Raw genomic sequence first — 20000 nt, forward strand, 5'->3', positions numbered from 1 at the left:
TTTTTTTTTTTTTTTTTTTGAGATTTCATTCATGTATCTTATACAACGTTCTTCCTGGGAATATGAGATATCCGAAATATCGTATCAATATGTTTTAATTGTCAGTTTTACTCCATGCACTGATAGTTATTGGTATATCTGTCTGTACTGTAGGTCTGTCCTGTTTATTATATATATATATATATATATATATATATATATATATATATATATATATATATATATATATATATATATATATATATACACATACATAATTTATGTATATATATATTTATATACATATATACATATACATATACATATACTTATACATACATATACATACATGTTTACATATATTTATACACACATGCACAGTGACATCGAACCCCAGTTTGGAAACGATCGACGAGAAACTTACAATTCTGCCCTAATGACATGTTTGCGTGTAGACCTCCAGACATCTGTTGTTGCATCTGTATCGAAATATAATTATGACAGGTGTTGTCCTCGCTGTTCTTGCTGGTGGTTGAAGCTGCGGTTTTGTTTTTACAGGATGTTGGCAGAGTCTATTGCCCGTGGAAAAAAAAAAAAGAAAAAAGTTAATATCTTCTTGTCTGACGGACTGAAAGAGGGAAGCTAAATATTGCTTAGAACTGAGACGCAGGACAGATAATATTCTTTTTAGCAGATATGAACTCAGTTACGTCAGAGCAAACATTTGCGACTGATTGATATATGTTTAGGTCTTATCAGATCTTTTGGAACATGATAAGAGTTTTCAAAATATCTGTTGTTACTCGCACTCAAAACTTCATTAAGGTTTATTACGTAGCTGCCTTTTGTAAAAAGATGAAAACTGCTGATAGCCGACGGCACGAATCGATGCTTGCGCGTAGACAAACTAACCGTGTGTTATTCCGTAAAATACTGAATTACTGAGAATTGTTCTTAATCAACAGTATATTGAAATGGTGATACACATATTTTATATACATATGTATAATATATATATATTGTATATACATATATATGTATGTGTGTTTATTCAGTATGTATATATATATACATATATATATATATATATATATATATATATATATATATATATTTATATATATATATATATATATATATATATATTCAATATGTATTATATATATATATATATATATATATATATATATATATATATATATATATATATATATAGATAGATAGATAGATAAATAAATAGGTATAGATATAGCTATGTGTGTGTTGTGTATCAATACATATGTACGTATGTATGTATTTATGCATGCATGTGTGTTTTTTTAACAATAGGTAGAAACTCATTAGTCAATTTACGAGTAGCCTATAGACTTTTATTGGCAAAGGATGTTAACTAGTAATAAGGAACTAGAATTATTAAAAGCATTCGTATTCCAATTACAAACTTTCAGACAAATCCCAAATTACAGATAGAAAATAATAAGTGAAATTAAATATATATAAGTGATGCGAGTGGGTAGGTAATGCTTAAAATGCATAACAACCGCTCTTAGGTGACTGTAATAATAACGTCAGCTAGTTTTCCGGATCATAAGATTGATTGATTTCGATGGTTTGTTTACCTTCGTCATGACTAATGATCTGTGGTTTATTATTCTTTCTTTCTCTCTTTTTCTCTTTCTTTCTCTTTCTTTCCATCTTCCTTTCGTTCTTTATTTACTCTTGTTTCTGTATGTTATGGTTAGGAATTGGGTGACATAGTCAGCAGATTGCCCGGTTTAAAAAAAATATATATTTAATCAACATGTAAAATTTATAATGCTTATATACTCTGCTAGGAAGTTTAAGAAGAGGTATAAGTTAATGTATATATGAGCCAAATATAATATCAACAATCACTGGAAAGTGTTACGATACTGCCTTCCATTTCCTGGAAGGTATTCCAGTTTTACCAAACTAAAAATGGAACCCCCCCCAAAAAAAAAACGCTAATGAAAAACTGTCAAGAAAGAAAACGCCGTGTAATCGTAACTTTACTTTATGCTCATTTCGTTATTTATAGCGAGCGAAATAAATCTCTCCGTTGACATTATCCCGGGAGACCGCCATTTTGACACATGAAGTCGAGAAAATGATGTGGACCAGGAAATATATTAGTATTAATGACAATACGACGACGCGTATTTACCGCGTACCAAATCAAATTGTATTGGCATAGATAATACGCTCAGTGTACGTTGGAGTAAGTGATGTTAAGGCGAAACACAATCGCTGTTGACATTACTGGCTTGATTGCAGGTGTGACACGTCGTCACAACTTGAAATATAATACACAACATAAAGTGACGATATTCACGAGAAAGTGGCATGCGACGGATGAAGGAATTAACTGTGCTGTTGCGAGAAGTGAATGCCTGCGAGGCACACAAACCACATACTACATACTTAATTGCATGCACGCAAATATATATATATATATATATATATATATATATATACAGTATATACACATGTATATATTTATACATATATATATTTATACATATATATGTATTTATATATACATATATATATTTATGTATATATATGTATATTATATATATATATATATATATATATATATGCATATATATATTTATATATATGCATGTATATTTATATATACATACATACATATATACATATATATGTACATATATATATATATATATATATATATATATTTTTATGTACACATATATATATATATATATATATATATATATATATATATATGTGTGTGTGTGTGTGTGTGTGTGTGTGTGTGTGTTTGTGTATAATGCTCGAGTGTAATTAATCAGTTAGTTTCCTTTACGATTCATAACAGTCTTACACTTCTAGTGCACACTTAACGCCTCCATTTCAAAAGCATAAATAAGAATTTATAATCCATTTTCATTTGTAAGCGTCGCATCTATATAATTCTAAAACAAATTTCAATTCTCATTATTTTTACAGTTGCTATGTCATTAGCAAGTCTATAAATTAAAGTAATCATCGTGGTCAAGGATTTTAACATTCATGACTTCCTATATATTACAGTGTTTCATAAATTCATATTGAAAGTATCGAGTATACGAGCCATAAATAATAAAAATACACACACACACACACTTACTGATGATATAAATAACCAAAACAATTGCAGTGTTTGTAATGTTATTTTAGCTTCGTGCTTTTACAAGCAATGTTTTGGAAAATCCTCTGTGTCTATTTACTTGTTCATTTTATGAGGAATAACACAGTAACACTAGGCAAGACTAGTGTTCACAGGGGTTCAAAAATAACTTGAGCATGATGAAATACAAACAGGAAATTTTTGGTTTAAAAAATAATGAACCTTGAACTGTCAGTAAACTTCTAACACTTGACTAGAGCACAAAACTTGATTGTTCAATTACATAAATTTTACGTCGTTTGTAGTGAGTGTTCACTCGGTAAGGAAAGTGAGGATACAGTTTTAATTAGATTTCGTTCATCGAATTTTAATTTTTTCCTTACAGAAAACACATAATCTCGGTAAATTTACTCTAGAATATAAAAATACAATGCAAATTATATTATATATGTTAAATCTGCAAACCAAAAACGTTCAGATACTTAAAAACACCACGTATGTCCGAAGTAATCAGAATGTCTCAGATGACTTCGTTCATAGAGATCTAAAAGATAGTGTGTGAATATCTCGGTGTGGTACTGTTTATCAGAACGGCAATATTTACTCGTTTTCCGTTATGAACAGGCTTATTATTGCATCATCATATGAGGTAATGATAATTTCTTTAATTTTTACACATTCATTTTTGTATTTCACGGTGTTAAAAGTCAGCTGGAGTTAATGGCAGTAAATGTTGTGACAGCTAGGGTAGGTTGACCAAATCTATTTAAATCCGTAAGAGAGTTCTCTATGATGTGAGGAGCAGCGCGAGAACTTCGGCGGGAAAACACAAGTAACTGGATGTTTCTTGACGCTGCCATAGTTTCTCTCTCTCTCTCTCTCTCTCTCTCTCTCTCTCTCTCTCTCTCTCTCTCTCTCTCTCTCTCTCTCTCTCTCTCTCTCCATTGCTAAAACATACTATACAAATATAGTATCACTCAATCTCTAAAAGAAAAAAAATAATGAAATGAGTAGCTCTACATATAGGCCTAGGCTTACACAACAGCAACTCTCTCTCTCTCTCTCTCTCTCTCTCTCTCTCTCTCTCTCTCTCTCTCTCTCTCTCTCTCTCTCTCTCTCTCATCATAACACTGCATTCGTTCCTTTTTTGTTCCCCACTTTTTTCGTTGGCCATTACTCAAATTTAACTCTTGATTTCATTATGGAAGATCGCGTTTCCGATTGTGCAAACATTCCGTTCATTGTGGTGTCATAAATTCATTTGTGTAAGGTTACTTGGTAGGTTATGTCGAAAAATGTTTATTTTGCTCAGAACTGTCGCTGCAAATTACAACATGAACGAATACTGTAAAGCTTACTACTGCATTTAAGTATCAATGATTGCCGAACCGTAGAATATGATTGAAAGTTATAGGAGGTCAAGCAAAATACAAACACAATAAGACTGAAGCTCCTCCCCTTTCTAAAGTTGCCAGATGTCGCACTATTGAGCAATATATGTCTGAAGATTTTAAAAAACTGTATCCCCACTTTCCTTGCCGAGTGTACTGTAGCCTACATAGGTTATTTAGAGATAATGTTTTTTTAAATTATTTTCGTCCTGAAAAGTGGTTTTGCTCTTTATCAAACGCTACCACAGTGCCAAATACCCAAGAGTTCAATAAGTTCATCAAATGTGAGTTTTACAAGTCTTAACTAAATTTCAACATTAGAATACTTACCTCCTCCGCCTCTCCTTCGAAGGCAAGCAGTAAAAACTATTAAGAGAAGCAGAAAGCTATTTAGAAGCAAAATAAAATTATAACAATGCACTAACAATGCATAAAAAAATAAATGTCATCAAGATCAAACTATTTGCTGATCAATGTGCATAAGAATGATCATGCCCGGATGTTGTTGCAAGGGAATGAAAGGTAATCATTAAAAGCATAATAAAAGCACGTGCAACCAAGGCAAAGCAGGATAAATAACTCCTCTCTATTCCACCAAAAGCAGACTATGCAACAATATGAGCACGTAAGGCAAATCGAAGATAATAAGCGGGTATTATTAAAAAAAATCTATGCAAAGCAAAATATTCTTTGGTGCACTCTATAAAATAAATACTTTCTACCGAATGTAAGGAAAAAAAATCACTAAACTGGGGCAATTAAAGCAGCAAATTAATGTAATAAAGGTAAAAAGCAGCTAAGGATTGCAAAACAAATATGAGTTCTTTTTCTGTACTTACAATGCTTGTACCATGCATCTGCAAGGAGTAGATAATAATTAAAATTATGAGGGGTTCTCATCAACAAGAAACATTTTAATTATAAAATATAATCCGGTATCTTGGAAATATCATCTTATATTTATTCAAGAGTAAGAAACAGGGTAAAAGGCTGTGAATATCTACCAATTTTTTTTAACTGATAAACAAAAGAATCATAAATATCATAAAGAAATGGTTTGTAGACACATGTAGGCTATATCCTGAAAATACAAAGAACATATATTAATGCTCTGACAATAGACATACTCAGCAAAGAATGACATTTCTTTACTGCCAAACAAGAGGAGATAAAACGCCGTGACATTAATACCTGGAATCATATCTGGCTTAGAAGTTATGCAAACAAAAGTTACGAAAAACAATACCCAGTTTTGTTTACAAACTGAACCAACGACAATTGTCAACATCTGACTGAACTGAACAAGTGTCAAATCGCTGCTTTCTGCAAGGTATCTGGTACTACCTGTTGTTCCATCACAACAGATCACCAGGAATAGGAAGATTCCTACCGAATCCTGAAAAACATTCCGTTCGGGACTGGAAGTAACAGAGTGTTTCTTCTTATGAGTAGATATTGAACGACCAAAAAAAGTATAAATACAAAAAAGTATAAGCACCAAAGTTTTAATATTAATATATATATATATATATATATATATATATATATATATATATATATATATATATATATATATATATATATGAATTTACTCCTCGTATTACGTGTGGCACTGAACAAGTGTGAAGTAATACACTTGGTCAGTTGTTTCACGACTTAATAATATAAGTATGGTTATGTTAATTAAAAATATCGGTATTTTATGTTAGCAATTAGAAATGATATCTGTATTTTAAGTTCACAGTTAGAAATTGAGACAGGAATTAAGATTTGGGCTACTATCAGTACACGAGTTTGAGCATACAAGGATTGAATTCTTCACACCATGCCCTTAAGTATATCTTAGTTTAACCAGACCACTGAACTGATTAACAGCTCTCCTAGGGCTGGCCCGAAGGATTAGACTTATTTTACGTGGCTGAGAACCAATTGGTTACCTAGCAACCGGACCTACAGCTTATTGTGGAATCCGAACCACATGATACCGAGAAATGAATTTCTGTGACCAGAAATAAATTCCTCTAATTCTTCATTGGCCGGCCGGAGACTCGAACTCGGGCCTAGCAGAGTGCTAGCCGAGACTCTACCGACTCGTCCAACGAGGAACTTACGAATGTTATGTAATCCATGTGACGCAAGACTGATGTAGCCCCCAAAATAAGTGTTCATCTGAAAAAGACTCCGAGTCTTGTAGGTGTTGCGTGTTCTTATGATCTGGGACTCATTTATCCTTCTACGTGGTGTTCTTCTCTTATCTTGCGAGGCTCTTCTTGCACAATTCTTTTCGACAAATGTGTTGAATCAAAGACGTATTGTGTAATAAGTAACCTGGCATTTACATCCAACTCTGAGGCGTTGGTGATAATAGTCAACAGGCGACAGGTTGCAAACAGTCAATCAGTCTGTTGACATCCAACTTTATTTCACTTCATCTGTCTTTTTCTACGGGTGTTATTTCAGTCACTGGCTTCCGGGGACTCCCGTAGCATGACCGTTGTCTTGGCACACTTACGTCAGGCTTCACTATCTCACACATACTGTGTGAAATCTGCAACTCGAGTATCAGTCGGTTAGATCACCCGTTTATTTCATTCACTTTTGAGAATGTGGGATTCTCTACCTTCCTTTCTTTTCCTGAGTCGTTTCATCAACCTTCTTTCTATTTAGGGCCCAGGTTTTCGGCTAGATATGCTAGTCTAGGTCACATGCGAGTAAATATATACTGTATATATATATATATATATATATATATATATATATATATATATATATATATATATATATATATATATATATATATGTATGTATGTATGTATGTATAACTTCATCACGAAAATATGGAACATGATGAATATATAAATAAAGATAAATTCCTCGAAGGACAGTCGAAAGGCCTCGCAGTACTCCACTGTTTTCTCTCCTTCGTGGATTTTATCTTTATATTTATCTTTATATATATATATATATATATATATATATATATATATATATATATATATATATATATAAATTATATATATATATATATACTATATACAGCTTCATCGCTCTTATAACGATCTTATACCCTCCTTGGCATTGCTGCTCGAGGGAGTGCCGACAGCTTGGAACTCTAGTTCACCTTTCGTTAATTTGATGAGAACTAAGTAGAAATATTAGAGAAACTGATTTCTTTTCTTTTATGGTATTAGGAATGTAAAAGAAGAGCTTTCTCATCCAACTTCTTGTTGATGCAGTGACGGGGTTCGTACTGTTTGTTGCTGGTGCAATCGTAGAACAAAATAAAGTCCCAGTAATTCTGGATACGCAGGGTCTTGGGATGAGCGTGGGAAATAATTATAGATAGTCGTTATCGTAATATATATATATATATATATATATATATATATATATATATATATATAATATATATATATATATATTATATTATGTTATATATATATATATATATATATTTATATAAATATATATATGCATATATATATATATATATATATATATATATATATATATATATATATATATATATATTTTATAATATTATATAACTAGCAGATTTTTGTTGTATATTATTTTAGCTCAGGTTTTGAGCTGGATAAGAAATTAAAAGAAGACTACATTGCTAACTGAACCTTGAAAGTGGATTTCTGTAAAAGACCAAGACTCAAAAGTTACGTTTCAATGCACCTTGTCCAGTTGAATGACAAGCCTAAAAATAAAGATTATTCATGTTGTTTTAGCCTCTCTTAGATACTAGAGCGATATAAACTGGCAAAGAAAAATAAATATAACTGTGAAACATATCGTCTGGGGGTAAGAACGACACTAAGTCTAGCCCCGATATTGACATATTTCCTGCGTGGGTGCGTGCACTTTCACCGAAATTCTTGTGAAAAGATTTTTTTTTTTTTGCCAATGATTCTATAGTTGAATAAAGGATGGGACGGAGAATATGATTTTTGGAAGCTAATCATTTACAATAGTACCTTTTTTTTTTATTCTGATGTAATGATATATGTATTAATTCTCTGTACATGTATGTGACACTGGATCTGGATTTACATTCTGTACTGTTATGCGTGCAAGCATAACACATAATATATATATATTTATATATATATATATATATATATATATATATATATATATATATATATATATATATATATATATATATGTATATATATATATATATATATATATATATATACATGCATACATGTATACATATGTACACACTTATGTATGTATATATACACACACACACACACTAAGATACACATCAATTTTACATTCGCAAAAACACTAACGTAGACAACATGTTCCCATTTTACAATCAAAAAAAAAAAAACTTTTGCAATGTCTCCTGATCTGTTTTGATTTGGGATACGAGCAATAAAATTGAAATAGATCGGCACCTGTTTTAACTGAATCTTGCAGCAACCATCAGTTAGACTAAAAGAAATGACTTTCGGGACACTGTATTTAAGCTGTTTCTAAAATTGACAGTGATTTTTTTTTTTTTTTTTGGCAGTGTGATATATTTTAAGCAAATAGTTCCGTTTGACAATTTATTGATTCTGTGCATCATTCGTCGAAACAAAAAAATAAAAAAATAAACTACATTGCGATATTTTTTCTTGGAATTTAACTGACAGAATTCTAACCTATCGCAAATGGGGTGAAAAGTCTGCAATTAAACAAAATTGTAGGCTACGGCAAATATGTTGAAGTTTTTGCAGCCAGAGCTGTAGTAGCCTTCAGGAAATAGAGACAGGTCTCGTCGCCAAAAATCATTCCATCCTTTTTCAACAGACGGAATTTTAACATATAGCAACTATAGGGTGGAAGGGATACAATGAAAAAAATTGTAGTCTGTGGCAAATATTCCGAAGACTATGCATTTTGAATTGCAGTAGCCTTCGGGAAATGAAAGACAAATCGTTGCCAAAAAATCATTCCGGCCTTCTCCAAATGCTTTAAAAAAAGAAGTTACCGACATACCTCTGCATTAGTAAAGATTTCAGAATGCTAAACAGAACGCTGACCTTCACAATAAAATTGAAAATGAGCATTTGTGATCTCTCTGCTCTGCCAAGCGTTCCAAAATTGTGCATTCTGAAAACGAAATAAATAGGTAATAAATAAGCAAAGAAAAAGAAATTAGGTACCCCCTCCGTCATCATTTTCAGTATCAAAATTTATTTTCAAGACAGATGATTTTTTTGTTTAGTATTTTATTTTTTGTAATGTACTGGAGTTTTTCAAGAAAGGTCGCTGACACCCACAATAATTTATTTGTGTCGTCGCATTACCAGGAGGGACGATGAGCTATTGTTGAGCCTCCTCAAAAGTATATTTGCAATGTAAAACCCCGGGAAATATTGAAGCTTTCATCCATTTCCCACTAAATCCATCAATCATTCGTTCAGCGAGGCGTTCTGTCAATCACTCTGACAGTCTGCGCTCATGAAATCTCAATTGATGAATTAATTAATGTTTCTCGCTCGCTGGTAGCCCTCAGAGAGGTCTCAGGTATCAGCAGCGGGATCACTGGTGCAAGATAACAGTTTTCTTTAAAATGACTCATAATGGCAAGGTCAGATGCTAAACAATTTTTTATTATCGGGGGCGGGGCGGGGGGGGGGGAAGGGTGAGAAAACCATTATCGATAATATCACTTGATTTTTCACTATTTTGACGTCATCGCAAAATCAAGGTTTTGGAATAACATAGCTAGGCGAAAACTATTAATTTGTTTATGAGAATATTTTAAAATGGTTAAATTTTATCCTGTTTATAAATATCTGAAATTGGCGTAAGTTTTATTTTTTTCAAAATTTTAATTAAATTTAGCCACTCAGAGTTTATAATTAAAACCGTATAAACGTTCAGGTTTCACTGTATCAAAGCTGAAAGAATTTTCGCAAGTCAGAATTTTTTCTGTACAGATGATATTATCAAGTTGCAAATACTTGGGAAACATTAAAATCATCTCTGCGTATAAAAAACAAGATGGAAAAAAGTTAATAGCTTTCGTCTCAAGATCGTTTAACTGCGAAGACTGGAATTCCTATTTCTTCCTTTCAGTAATCTTAGGTGAGCTATCTTCCAGACTTCAGGACTTGATGATAGAATTGTGGTTGTTTTACACATTTGAGTCATCCCTTTGGACCTCGCAACCAGTATCAGAATGGGGTATGCACCCAGCTTTGATAACTAGGAAAACATCAAGATCAGACCCTCATATTTCCAGTATGGAGTCGCAGATTCCATGGGCAATTACATGGGCAGTGGCACCAGAAACATTCCAGCTTACTGTTCACCCCTTAATCCGTGGGCCAAGAAGTAGCATCTATTTTGTACCGTAGAATTCCACAATGTTGGTGTGGGCCTTCATACTTGAGGGTAGACAAAAGGATATCTTAACATTAGTTTTTATCTATTTATTAACTTTTTGATTTTTGATAAGTGGGGTCTCTTCTTTCTGTATTGCAATTTACTTCTTCTTACTTACTCCTAATGAACACTATAGTCTTTGGAAGCTTGAATTTCAAGGCAGTGGCCTCTGTGGGCTTGTTCCATACGAGGAGGTTTCACCTACTGAACAGTAATAACAATAATAATAATAATAATAATAATAATAATAATAATAATAATAATAATAATACATTCCCTTCTGCTCTCTTGTTAACGGCTTTTGCGTGTATTGCCATGTCATTCTGTAGAAGCTTTTCCGGATGTTCCAAAAGAGTGAGTGTATTTTACGAATATTAATAAGAATAAAAAAATGTTGGTTTTGATTAAGGGCTATTCATTATTCTGCTTTCATATATCTTTACGGACAATTAAATCCTAGGAAATATCAGATAGTTTCATCATGGGGAGGGGGAATGGGGCACAGTATGGCCGTTTTTACTTAAAAATATCCAATTAACCTGTTGGATCGATGTAAATCTTGTGACCAAGATGCAGTAAAATTAAATTTAGATACTCTGAAAAGATTAAATGCAATTTGTTCAGCTGGAGGATTTTTTAGGGATGGGGGAGAGGGTAACGGGTGATGTAAACGTAACACAGATGTATCTTAAGGACTGTGCGTTTTGTGCTGCCAGTTTCAAAGCTCGAAAATGATGATGATATTCAAGGACAAAGTCAAACTGATGTTTACAACACTTGAAATATTCGTGTTAAAAGAGCTATTGAACAGATGGAACTGCGGTATAATAGACCTGACTCACGATGCATATATGAATAAGACAAGGAATACCATTTATTGGTCTATAACACAGGACAGGAGCGCTTTTTCCTTTTCTTATGGTAGGATAGCTGAATTAGCATAAGTGACGCTTTGGAACTTTCGTTCTCCCATCTCGTTCTGCTGCTTTGGAATTTAGAAGATATATCTTCAAATTGTAGAAGTTGTTTAAGGACAAAACTCGGAAAAGGAAGGAGTGGAAAAATAATAAGGGCAGTGATTTCAAAACTCTACAGGAAGGTCTGAGCTACAATTATCCAAAAACATTTTGTTAGCAAGTGGACTCCTAGTAATGTTGTCTTTTGAAGTCTATCGGTGAGAGGCCATATTATAAATAAAAACCCATACATTGAAGGAAGCGCTACCTAACAGAGATAAATCCTGCCCATTCGAATGATTGTAGATTACTAAATTATCTCATTTTTAAATCGTCTGACATATTTGAAGCCTACATGATCCCAGCAAGTGTTGAGAATTCGATGTTTTATTGTCACGGTCGTAATGGCAGGATTTGTTTAGAAGAAAAAAACGGTAACGTCCCTGTAGAAACAACTAAAATGCGAGTGTCACAAATCATTGATAGATAGTTAGGCAGACATAGTTGAAGACGAGGGATGCATCAGTCATCAGTTCTGCTGACCCCACTGCTAGACCGAAAAATAAAAAATTAAAAATTGTACAGACGCTTGGAAAAATTCTGAACGAGCTCACAAGGGAGCCATAAGACGTATCTATGGAATTTTGTGACCGAGAAATTCTACAAATTTTATGAAGATTATTAAACAAAAATGAATCAAAAGGTTGTTGCTCACGAGAAACGAAAAAGAACCCATGAAATTACGACATGACAATGGGTGAGGATTGATATGACATCTTCCCATATAAATAAGCAAATTGAAAGCGTCATATTTTAAAACGTTCACCCCAGATAAAAAGGAATATGAAATGACACTCTGCATGTGCAGAGCGGATTTTGCAATGCCTATGCTCAGTATGTCATGTAAGGTCACAGATGCTAAAAACACGGGTGTATGCAAGGCTGACGGACAGTGGGGAACATTTGCCCCAAGTGTGGCCAGTATCATGGGCTAGCCGGATGTACTGTTACACAGAGCACTTGTGTTCATAGCAATCAACCCATTTTTTTTAGCTGCATGAGACTCGATTGAAATATGAAAGTTGAAAACTGACGTCGTAAAGAACAATCACATAAAGTTAATGGTTGTTTCCTTGAATTTTAGGTTAAGAGAAACAGACACGTCAAACTAGAAAATTTGTTCATAAATATTTGGCTAGATGTTTTTTTATTGACGCCTTAATGGCATAAAAGATGGATAAAAAATTCTGGTTAATTAATTCAACCAAGAACCAAGAGAAACTGAAGTATTCAGGTGACCTTATAAAGTCGTACTCCACATGAATTTCGACTGCACTTGTGTGAATGAATGAATACGCATTAATACAGACAACATGGAATTGATATTAGGACATACGATCTTGCTCTGCTCAGATCATGTACCCCAAGAGTTGAAGAAATTCAAGAAGAAAACCATACGAATCAATTATCAAAATGCTGTACTAATATTGTCAACAAGATTGTCAGGAAAACTTTCAGCTCTTGATATGCGAAGAAGGGGACTCAGTGGGCCACATCCGAAAAGCAGTATTCCCTTACCCAACATGCAAAAGGTAACAACCACTTCTCAAAAAGGCCACAATAGGTCACAAAAGTCATTCACACAAACACAAGGATTAAACCTAAAAGGCACACTGAATTGCGGAGAATGATTTATCAGAATATATATATATATATATATATATATATATATATATATATATATATATATATATATATATATATATATATATATATATATATATATATAGAAGGCCCATAAAACACCATTTGAACGTTGCAACCGTATGTTTCGAGCACTTCCTTATGGTTGCAACGTTCAAATAGTGTTTTATGGCCCTTCTTATATTCATATTACACTGTGGTATTACAGTAAAAGACATATATATATATATATATATATATATATATATATATATATATATATATATATATATATATATATATATATATATATATGTGTATGCATATACAGTATATATACATATATATATATATATATATATATATATATATATATATATATATATATATATATATATATATATATGTATTTGATATATATAGATATCTGAAGCTTAAAAGGAATAGAAGTCCCCTATAAAAATCTCATTGAAAACTCTAATGTTTTAAGAAAATCTTAAGGGAAAAAAAACTTTAGAATTTGTAATATAAAGAGGAGTGTCTCGACAAAATACCTAGAAATTTAATAAATTTGTAGGTGACTGAATAAGACACTCAGTTATCAAAAGCGATATCAGATATCGAAAAGAAAAACACTAATATTGTTGGATAAGATGCAATAAAATAAACAGAAAAGCAAGATCAATTCTTATTTTATTGACAACGGTCAGAACCATTTTTCTGTCATCACCCGATTTGAAGAGATAAATCCATGGCAATACGAGTTAAATTATGCGGATAATCAGTCACTTGAAATCTATCGCTCAGTGATGGATTTGCCGTGATATACATATATATACATACATATATATATATATATATATATATATATATATATATATATATATATATATATATATATATATATATATATATATATATAGAGAGAGAGAGAGAGAGAGAGAGAGAGAGAGAGAGAGAGAGAGAGAGAGAGAGAGAGAGAGAGAAAAATGTTTGATGTAATATACCATGTCTGAAACAGAAATTTAAACCTTTCTAAATTTAAGGAATGCAGAAATCAATGAACCCAGTTTGCCTTTTGGAGCTAATTGCGCTCAAAATTCCTCTTCATTTCGTCAATATGAAAGCAATGACTCGAATGATCCACTGATGAAATATCTTGCAAAACCCTTTCCTTATTCTTTATATGAACTGTGAAATCTTGATGGTTCCTCAAAATCAAATCTATATAGGCAACTGAAGACAACCCAGTGAAACGCTGAAAACAACCTTGTGGAAGGAAAATAAATTAGTTTTTTATTCCATCAGAATGCTATAGAACTCAGCCTTACTCAATAAGTAGGGGGACAAACGATAATCGATGTGACTACAGGCTCTTGCTCTAGAAGCAAGAGCCCGTGCCAGTGTAATGCTGGCTTAATCTGAAACAGCAGCAACCTGTGTACAAATGTGTGTATGTATATAGGTATATATATATATATATATATATATATATATATATATATATATATATATATATATGTATGTATGTATATATGTGTGTGTTTATGAAACATTCGAGTCCAAATATTCTGAAATCATTTAATTATACCTAACATGGTTTCAAAGGGATGAATGCTTCGGCGTGCTTGCATCCGCAAGCATATTTACCAGACAATATATTTAGAGTGGAAAATTTGAAAACTGTGACGCTGGAAGAGAAAGCAAACACTTTCAAGCAAAGCTAAGTCAAAATGCAGTCGCTTTCATTTTCGTTAAGGCAAAAAAAAAAAAAAAAAAAAAAACAAGTAAATAAGAAATTGACAACCTCACATTATGACTACTCATAACTGTGATTATGTCCCCGAGAAAAAATTGGATGAAAAATTAAAAACCAGTGAGTAACACACACCCATACTGATAGTGTCATACCACGCAGGTTTGCCTATAGATAAGGCAGCGTTAGGTAAAGCAAGATTGAAGTGGAAGCTAGGGTAACGAACCAGTTAATGTTTTTCTGACCGAGTGTCAACGAAGCTGTAAAAGTTTTTATAAGAAAAAAAAATCACAGACGTGACTCTATCTTGTTGCACAGCACTGATTAAAAGGTTCTTATTTCTACAATAATATTTGGAACAAAGTTAAAGAAAAATGTTTCCATTATCAGCCATGGGATATTATTTGAAGCAGAAGATACGTAAAGTGCATAAACAAATACATTGTTTGAGATGTAAATATGTCGACTTTATGTATTTAATGGCCAAGCAGATATGACCTTTTTTTTCTCATTGTTGTTTGTGTATGGATATATTTTTCTTGTTTCCTGTTTTTTTTTTACAGTTATTTGTTATTCGTTATTTTTTTTTTTTTTTTTTCCCATTGGACAAAAATTTACTTTGCGGCTTAGTCACTCTTCATGCATATTCTTTAAAAGAATGTTGTACAATTTAATGAATGAATAATAATAATAATAATAATAATAATAATAATAATAATAATAATAATAATAATAATAATAAAGTCTTGGAGCATAAGAGGCCATGACACCTCGAGATTCATGCGTCACGGCGGCACTGTCCCTCAAGTGGCACTTGAATCATGATTCAGGATTAACACTTGACCCTTGATCGAGTGCAGGCTGTCTCAAAGCCGCCAGACTCAACTCGGGGAGTGTCAAAGGTCTACGGGAATCCACAGACAAAAAGAATCGCTGCTTTTTATTCGAAAGGATCTGGAGTCAAGTGCCTGGACAGGAGAGTTACGAGAATCATCGTTACATTGCGTAAATTAAATGGCTCTTTTTATCGCCGGAATTAGATAAAGGTTCCTCTCATGTACAGTGGCTCCGATTAGGGCGGGTAAGCTTCGGTAATCCTCTCGCCGGGATACTTTCGTTAATGGCATATGTAAGGTATTCTGCTGCTGGGTGACTGAGATGCATTGCTGTACATTTAGACAGTGCCAATACAGTACTCTCTTGGTACCTATGGCAATTATGTATATATATATATATGTGTGTGTGTGTGCGCTTAGAAAATCACAGTAGATGCACGTGACTTCAGTATATAAGCGAACGCCACAGGAAAATGACAGGCAGAAATTCAGTACCAAGCGCTTTCACGTGTTGTTGATTCACGCATCATGAAAGCGCTTAGTACTGAACTTCTGCCTGTCATTTTCCTGTATTCAATTATATATATATATATATATATATATATATATATATATATATATATATATATATATATATATATATACATGTTTATATACATATATGTGTGTTTATATATATATACACACATATATGTATACATATATGTATATATATTTTTTTTAATGCTAACATCCGTTATCACACTCAAGAAAAAAATGTTGGTTTCCCACAACAACAGTATTTTGATATAAATAGGGGGACGTAAGGAAACGTTAATGTTTCTGATCCAGAAGATCTTCCTATTTTTTTCCTTTTTATTCTTAGCTCTCATAACCTGGGTCTTTGTCATCGTTCACTGAAAATAATATATCACAGGGTGATAATTAAAAGTAATTCATTAAAAGCGACCAGATTTCTTATATTTGATTGACGATTATGTGTAAAATAAACCCATCAGAAATATAAGCAGCCTACTAGATTAAAAGGTGGTTTTTGATATAATTTGCAAGGATATATCACTGAAAGGAGAACTGACGATTGCATACGAAACTAGTAAGAAAGTCTTGTCTATTATATATATAAATATATATATATATAATATATATATATGTATATATATATGTATGAATGTATGTATGCATATGTGTATACATACATATATATACATATGTATTTTTATATTTATATATTTATACATATATACATATATCTATATATATATATTTAAAACCCAAAGTTCTTTTTCTCCCCCCTTATCTAAATCAGCTGGCTTGCGGGTGATTGACGTTTTTGAAATGGAAGAAGAAAAAGTAGAAGGAAGGAAGGAAGAAAGAGGCACGGGAGATTGAAATAGATATATATATATATATATATATATATATATATATATATATATATATATATATATATATATATATATTATCATAAGTCTACGTCTATTTCAATCTCTCGTGCCTTCTTCCTTCTTTCTTCCTTCCTTCTACTTTTTCTTCTTCCATTTCAAAAACCATCAATCACCCGCAAGCCGGCTGATTTAGATAAGGGGGAAGAAAAAGAACTTTGGCTTTTAAATGCTTCTGGGGCTTTTATCGAGCCTTATCGCTGCCTCTCCACATATCGCTGTAACCGTAGCCTATCTCCATAACGGGTTGGATGATTTAATGGTAAAATAAAAGCATCGGGTTCACTCTTCTTAACGTGACTTGTTTATCGTGCACAAAACTCACAGCTCATGCACTGAATTCTGTTCGGGCATCTGATGAAGGAGCTGGGTAATTCCTTGGTAATTCTGTTGTAATGGTGTGATCGCTTTCAAATTGATGATTTTATCAATGTTGAACTGTACAGAAATTGGCTTGAGGAATATCGTTTATAGTTTTTTTTTAGTTTTTTTGTTTTTCCCTTGACTTCTCATACTTCTTCTTAATGAACACCATGTTGTTTGGGGAGTCTGAATCTCACATCAATGGTCCCTTTGGGCTTGTTCCATATGAATAGGTTTCATTTACTGAATAATAATAATAATAATAATAATAATAATAATAATAATAATAATAATAATAATAATTAATAATAATAATAATAATAATAATAATAATAATAATAATAATAATAATAATAATTAATAATAATAATAATAATAATAATACAGAATGAATAACATTGTCTCTTTTTCTGTAATGTTGAAATGTCAAAATCTGACCTTTGTTTTTAGACAATAACGACAACCAAGAATACTGTGAAAAACACCATTTATTTATTATCATAATAACCATAATTATAACTGCATTACCATGGAAGCGAGGCACATAAGGTATGTATTACAGCACAAACTGATCAATCTCTTTCATGTAATTCGGGGTTGTAATTACGGTAAGTCACAGTGATGATCCTGTTAAGAACTAATAGGGTCTTTATAGCCAGGTTTTGGAGTTCATAATTTTAAAATTTCACCAGAGAATTACTGGTACAGCTAATTTCAACCACTGAATTTCACACGAAAATAACCAATGTTGAATTTACGGAATAACCGAGTGCTTGAAAATAGTTCGCTTGCTATTTGCAAGCATCGCTACTACGACTATACCTCTGACTATAATTGTAATGGTAATGACCATGTCAACACTAATGATAGTAGCCTGAAGTTGTACCAGTCGTAGTAATTAAACCCTTATCACACTGTCATAGATAACGGCATGTTATTTTTTTTTTATTAGACATCACCAACAATGCTAAATCTTGCATCGCGACCTTCTGTCCCAATTCTTGTTTGAGAGCTCCAAGGTTCTTTAAAAAAAAAAAAAAAAAAAAAAAAGTCAATCAGTCACCACGAGGGATGATGTCGTGACACGCAGACAGTGTAATCTCCGACGGAGATAAGGTATCTCTCGGTATCTCCTTGCTCTGAGAGATGAGCTACATCTGTTGATTACCGCCGGAGAGACGGACGGGTACCATCGTGGAGGTACGGTAAGAGTAAATCATTATTGGGTATTTTTTTTTTTTTTTGGTTCAGGCCCATTACTCGTGTGTCAGCGTTCTATATTTAGCTTTTGTTTGGGTACATGCCGTTATTCATATTTTCTATTTTATTATTATTATTATTATTATTATTATTATTATTATTATTATTATTATTATTATTATTATTATTATTATCACTAAAGATACTGTATTATCAGTGTTATCATCATTTCTGTTCTTTCCGTTGCTAATATTGTTATTATTGTTTTCGTTGCTGATATGATTATTATTATTATTATTATTATTATTATTATTATTATTATTATTATTATTATTATTATTAAAGATACTGTATTATCAAGATTATCATCATTTCTGTTCTTTCCGTTGCTAATATTGTTATTATTATTGTTGTTTTCGTTGCCGATGTTATTATTATTATTATTATTATTATTATTATTATTATTATTATTATTATTATTATTATTATTATTATCTTTTGCCTTTAATATAGAAGATTTCTTGTTTGATAAACCTTTTGCTGAGTGGACGATATTTATGCAAATAAACTGCATTCAAAGTCCATTTTTATTCCGAAGTCTGTTCTGTCGTTTCCACCAGACGTGTTACTCATCATTGCAATATATGCTTTCTCGTCATTCCCGATGAACATTGCAATCCCTTCTGAAATGCATCTGATGCTCAGTGCTTACGTATATATGTGGATGCATTTATTTAGTGATTATGAGCGTCTCTCTCTCTCTCTCTCTCTCTCTCTCTCTCTCTCTCTCTCTCTCTCTCTCTCTCTCTCTCTCTCTCTCTCTATATATATATATATATAT

At 32.1% G+C, this 20000-nt stretch overlaps 1 protein-coding gene across 1 annotated transcript in view; it reads right to left on the minus strand.

Moving 5' to 3' along the window:
• The window catches only part of LOC136854127 (homeotic protein distal-less-like), a 140294-nt gene that overhangs the window by 109085 nt on the left and 11209 nt on the right, over positions 1-20000 (minus strand). Inside the window, exon 2 of the mRNA XM_067130338.1 lies at positions 5364-5381. Within this exon, the coding sequence (XP_066986439.1) occupies positions 5364-5381 (18 nt within the window). The remainder of the gene's footprint in view (positions 1-5363; positions 5382-20000) is intronic.

Source organism: Macrobrachium rosenbergii, chromosome 28 (genome assembly GCF_040412425.1).
Source record: "Macrobrachium rosenbergii isolate ZJJX-2024 chromosome 28, ASM4041242v1, whole genome shotgun sequence".
Lineage (NCBI taxonomy): Eukaryota > Metazoa > Arthropoda > Malacostraca > Decapoda > Palaemonidae > Macrobrachium > Macrobrachium rosenbergii.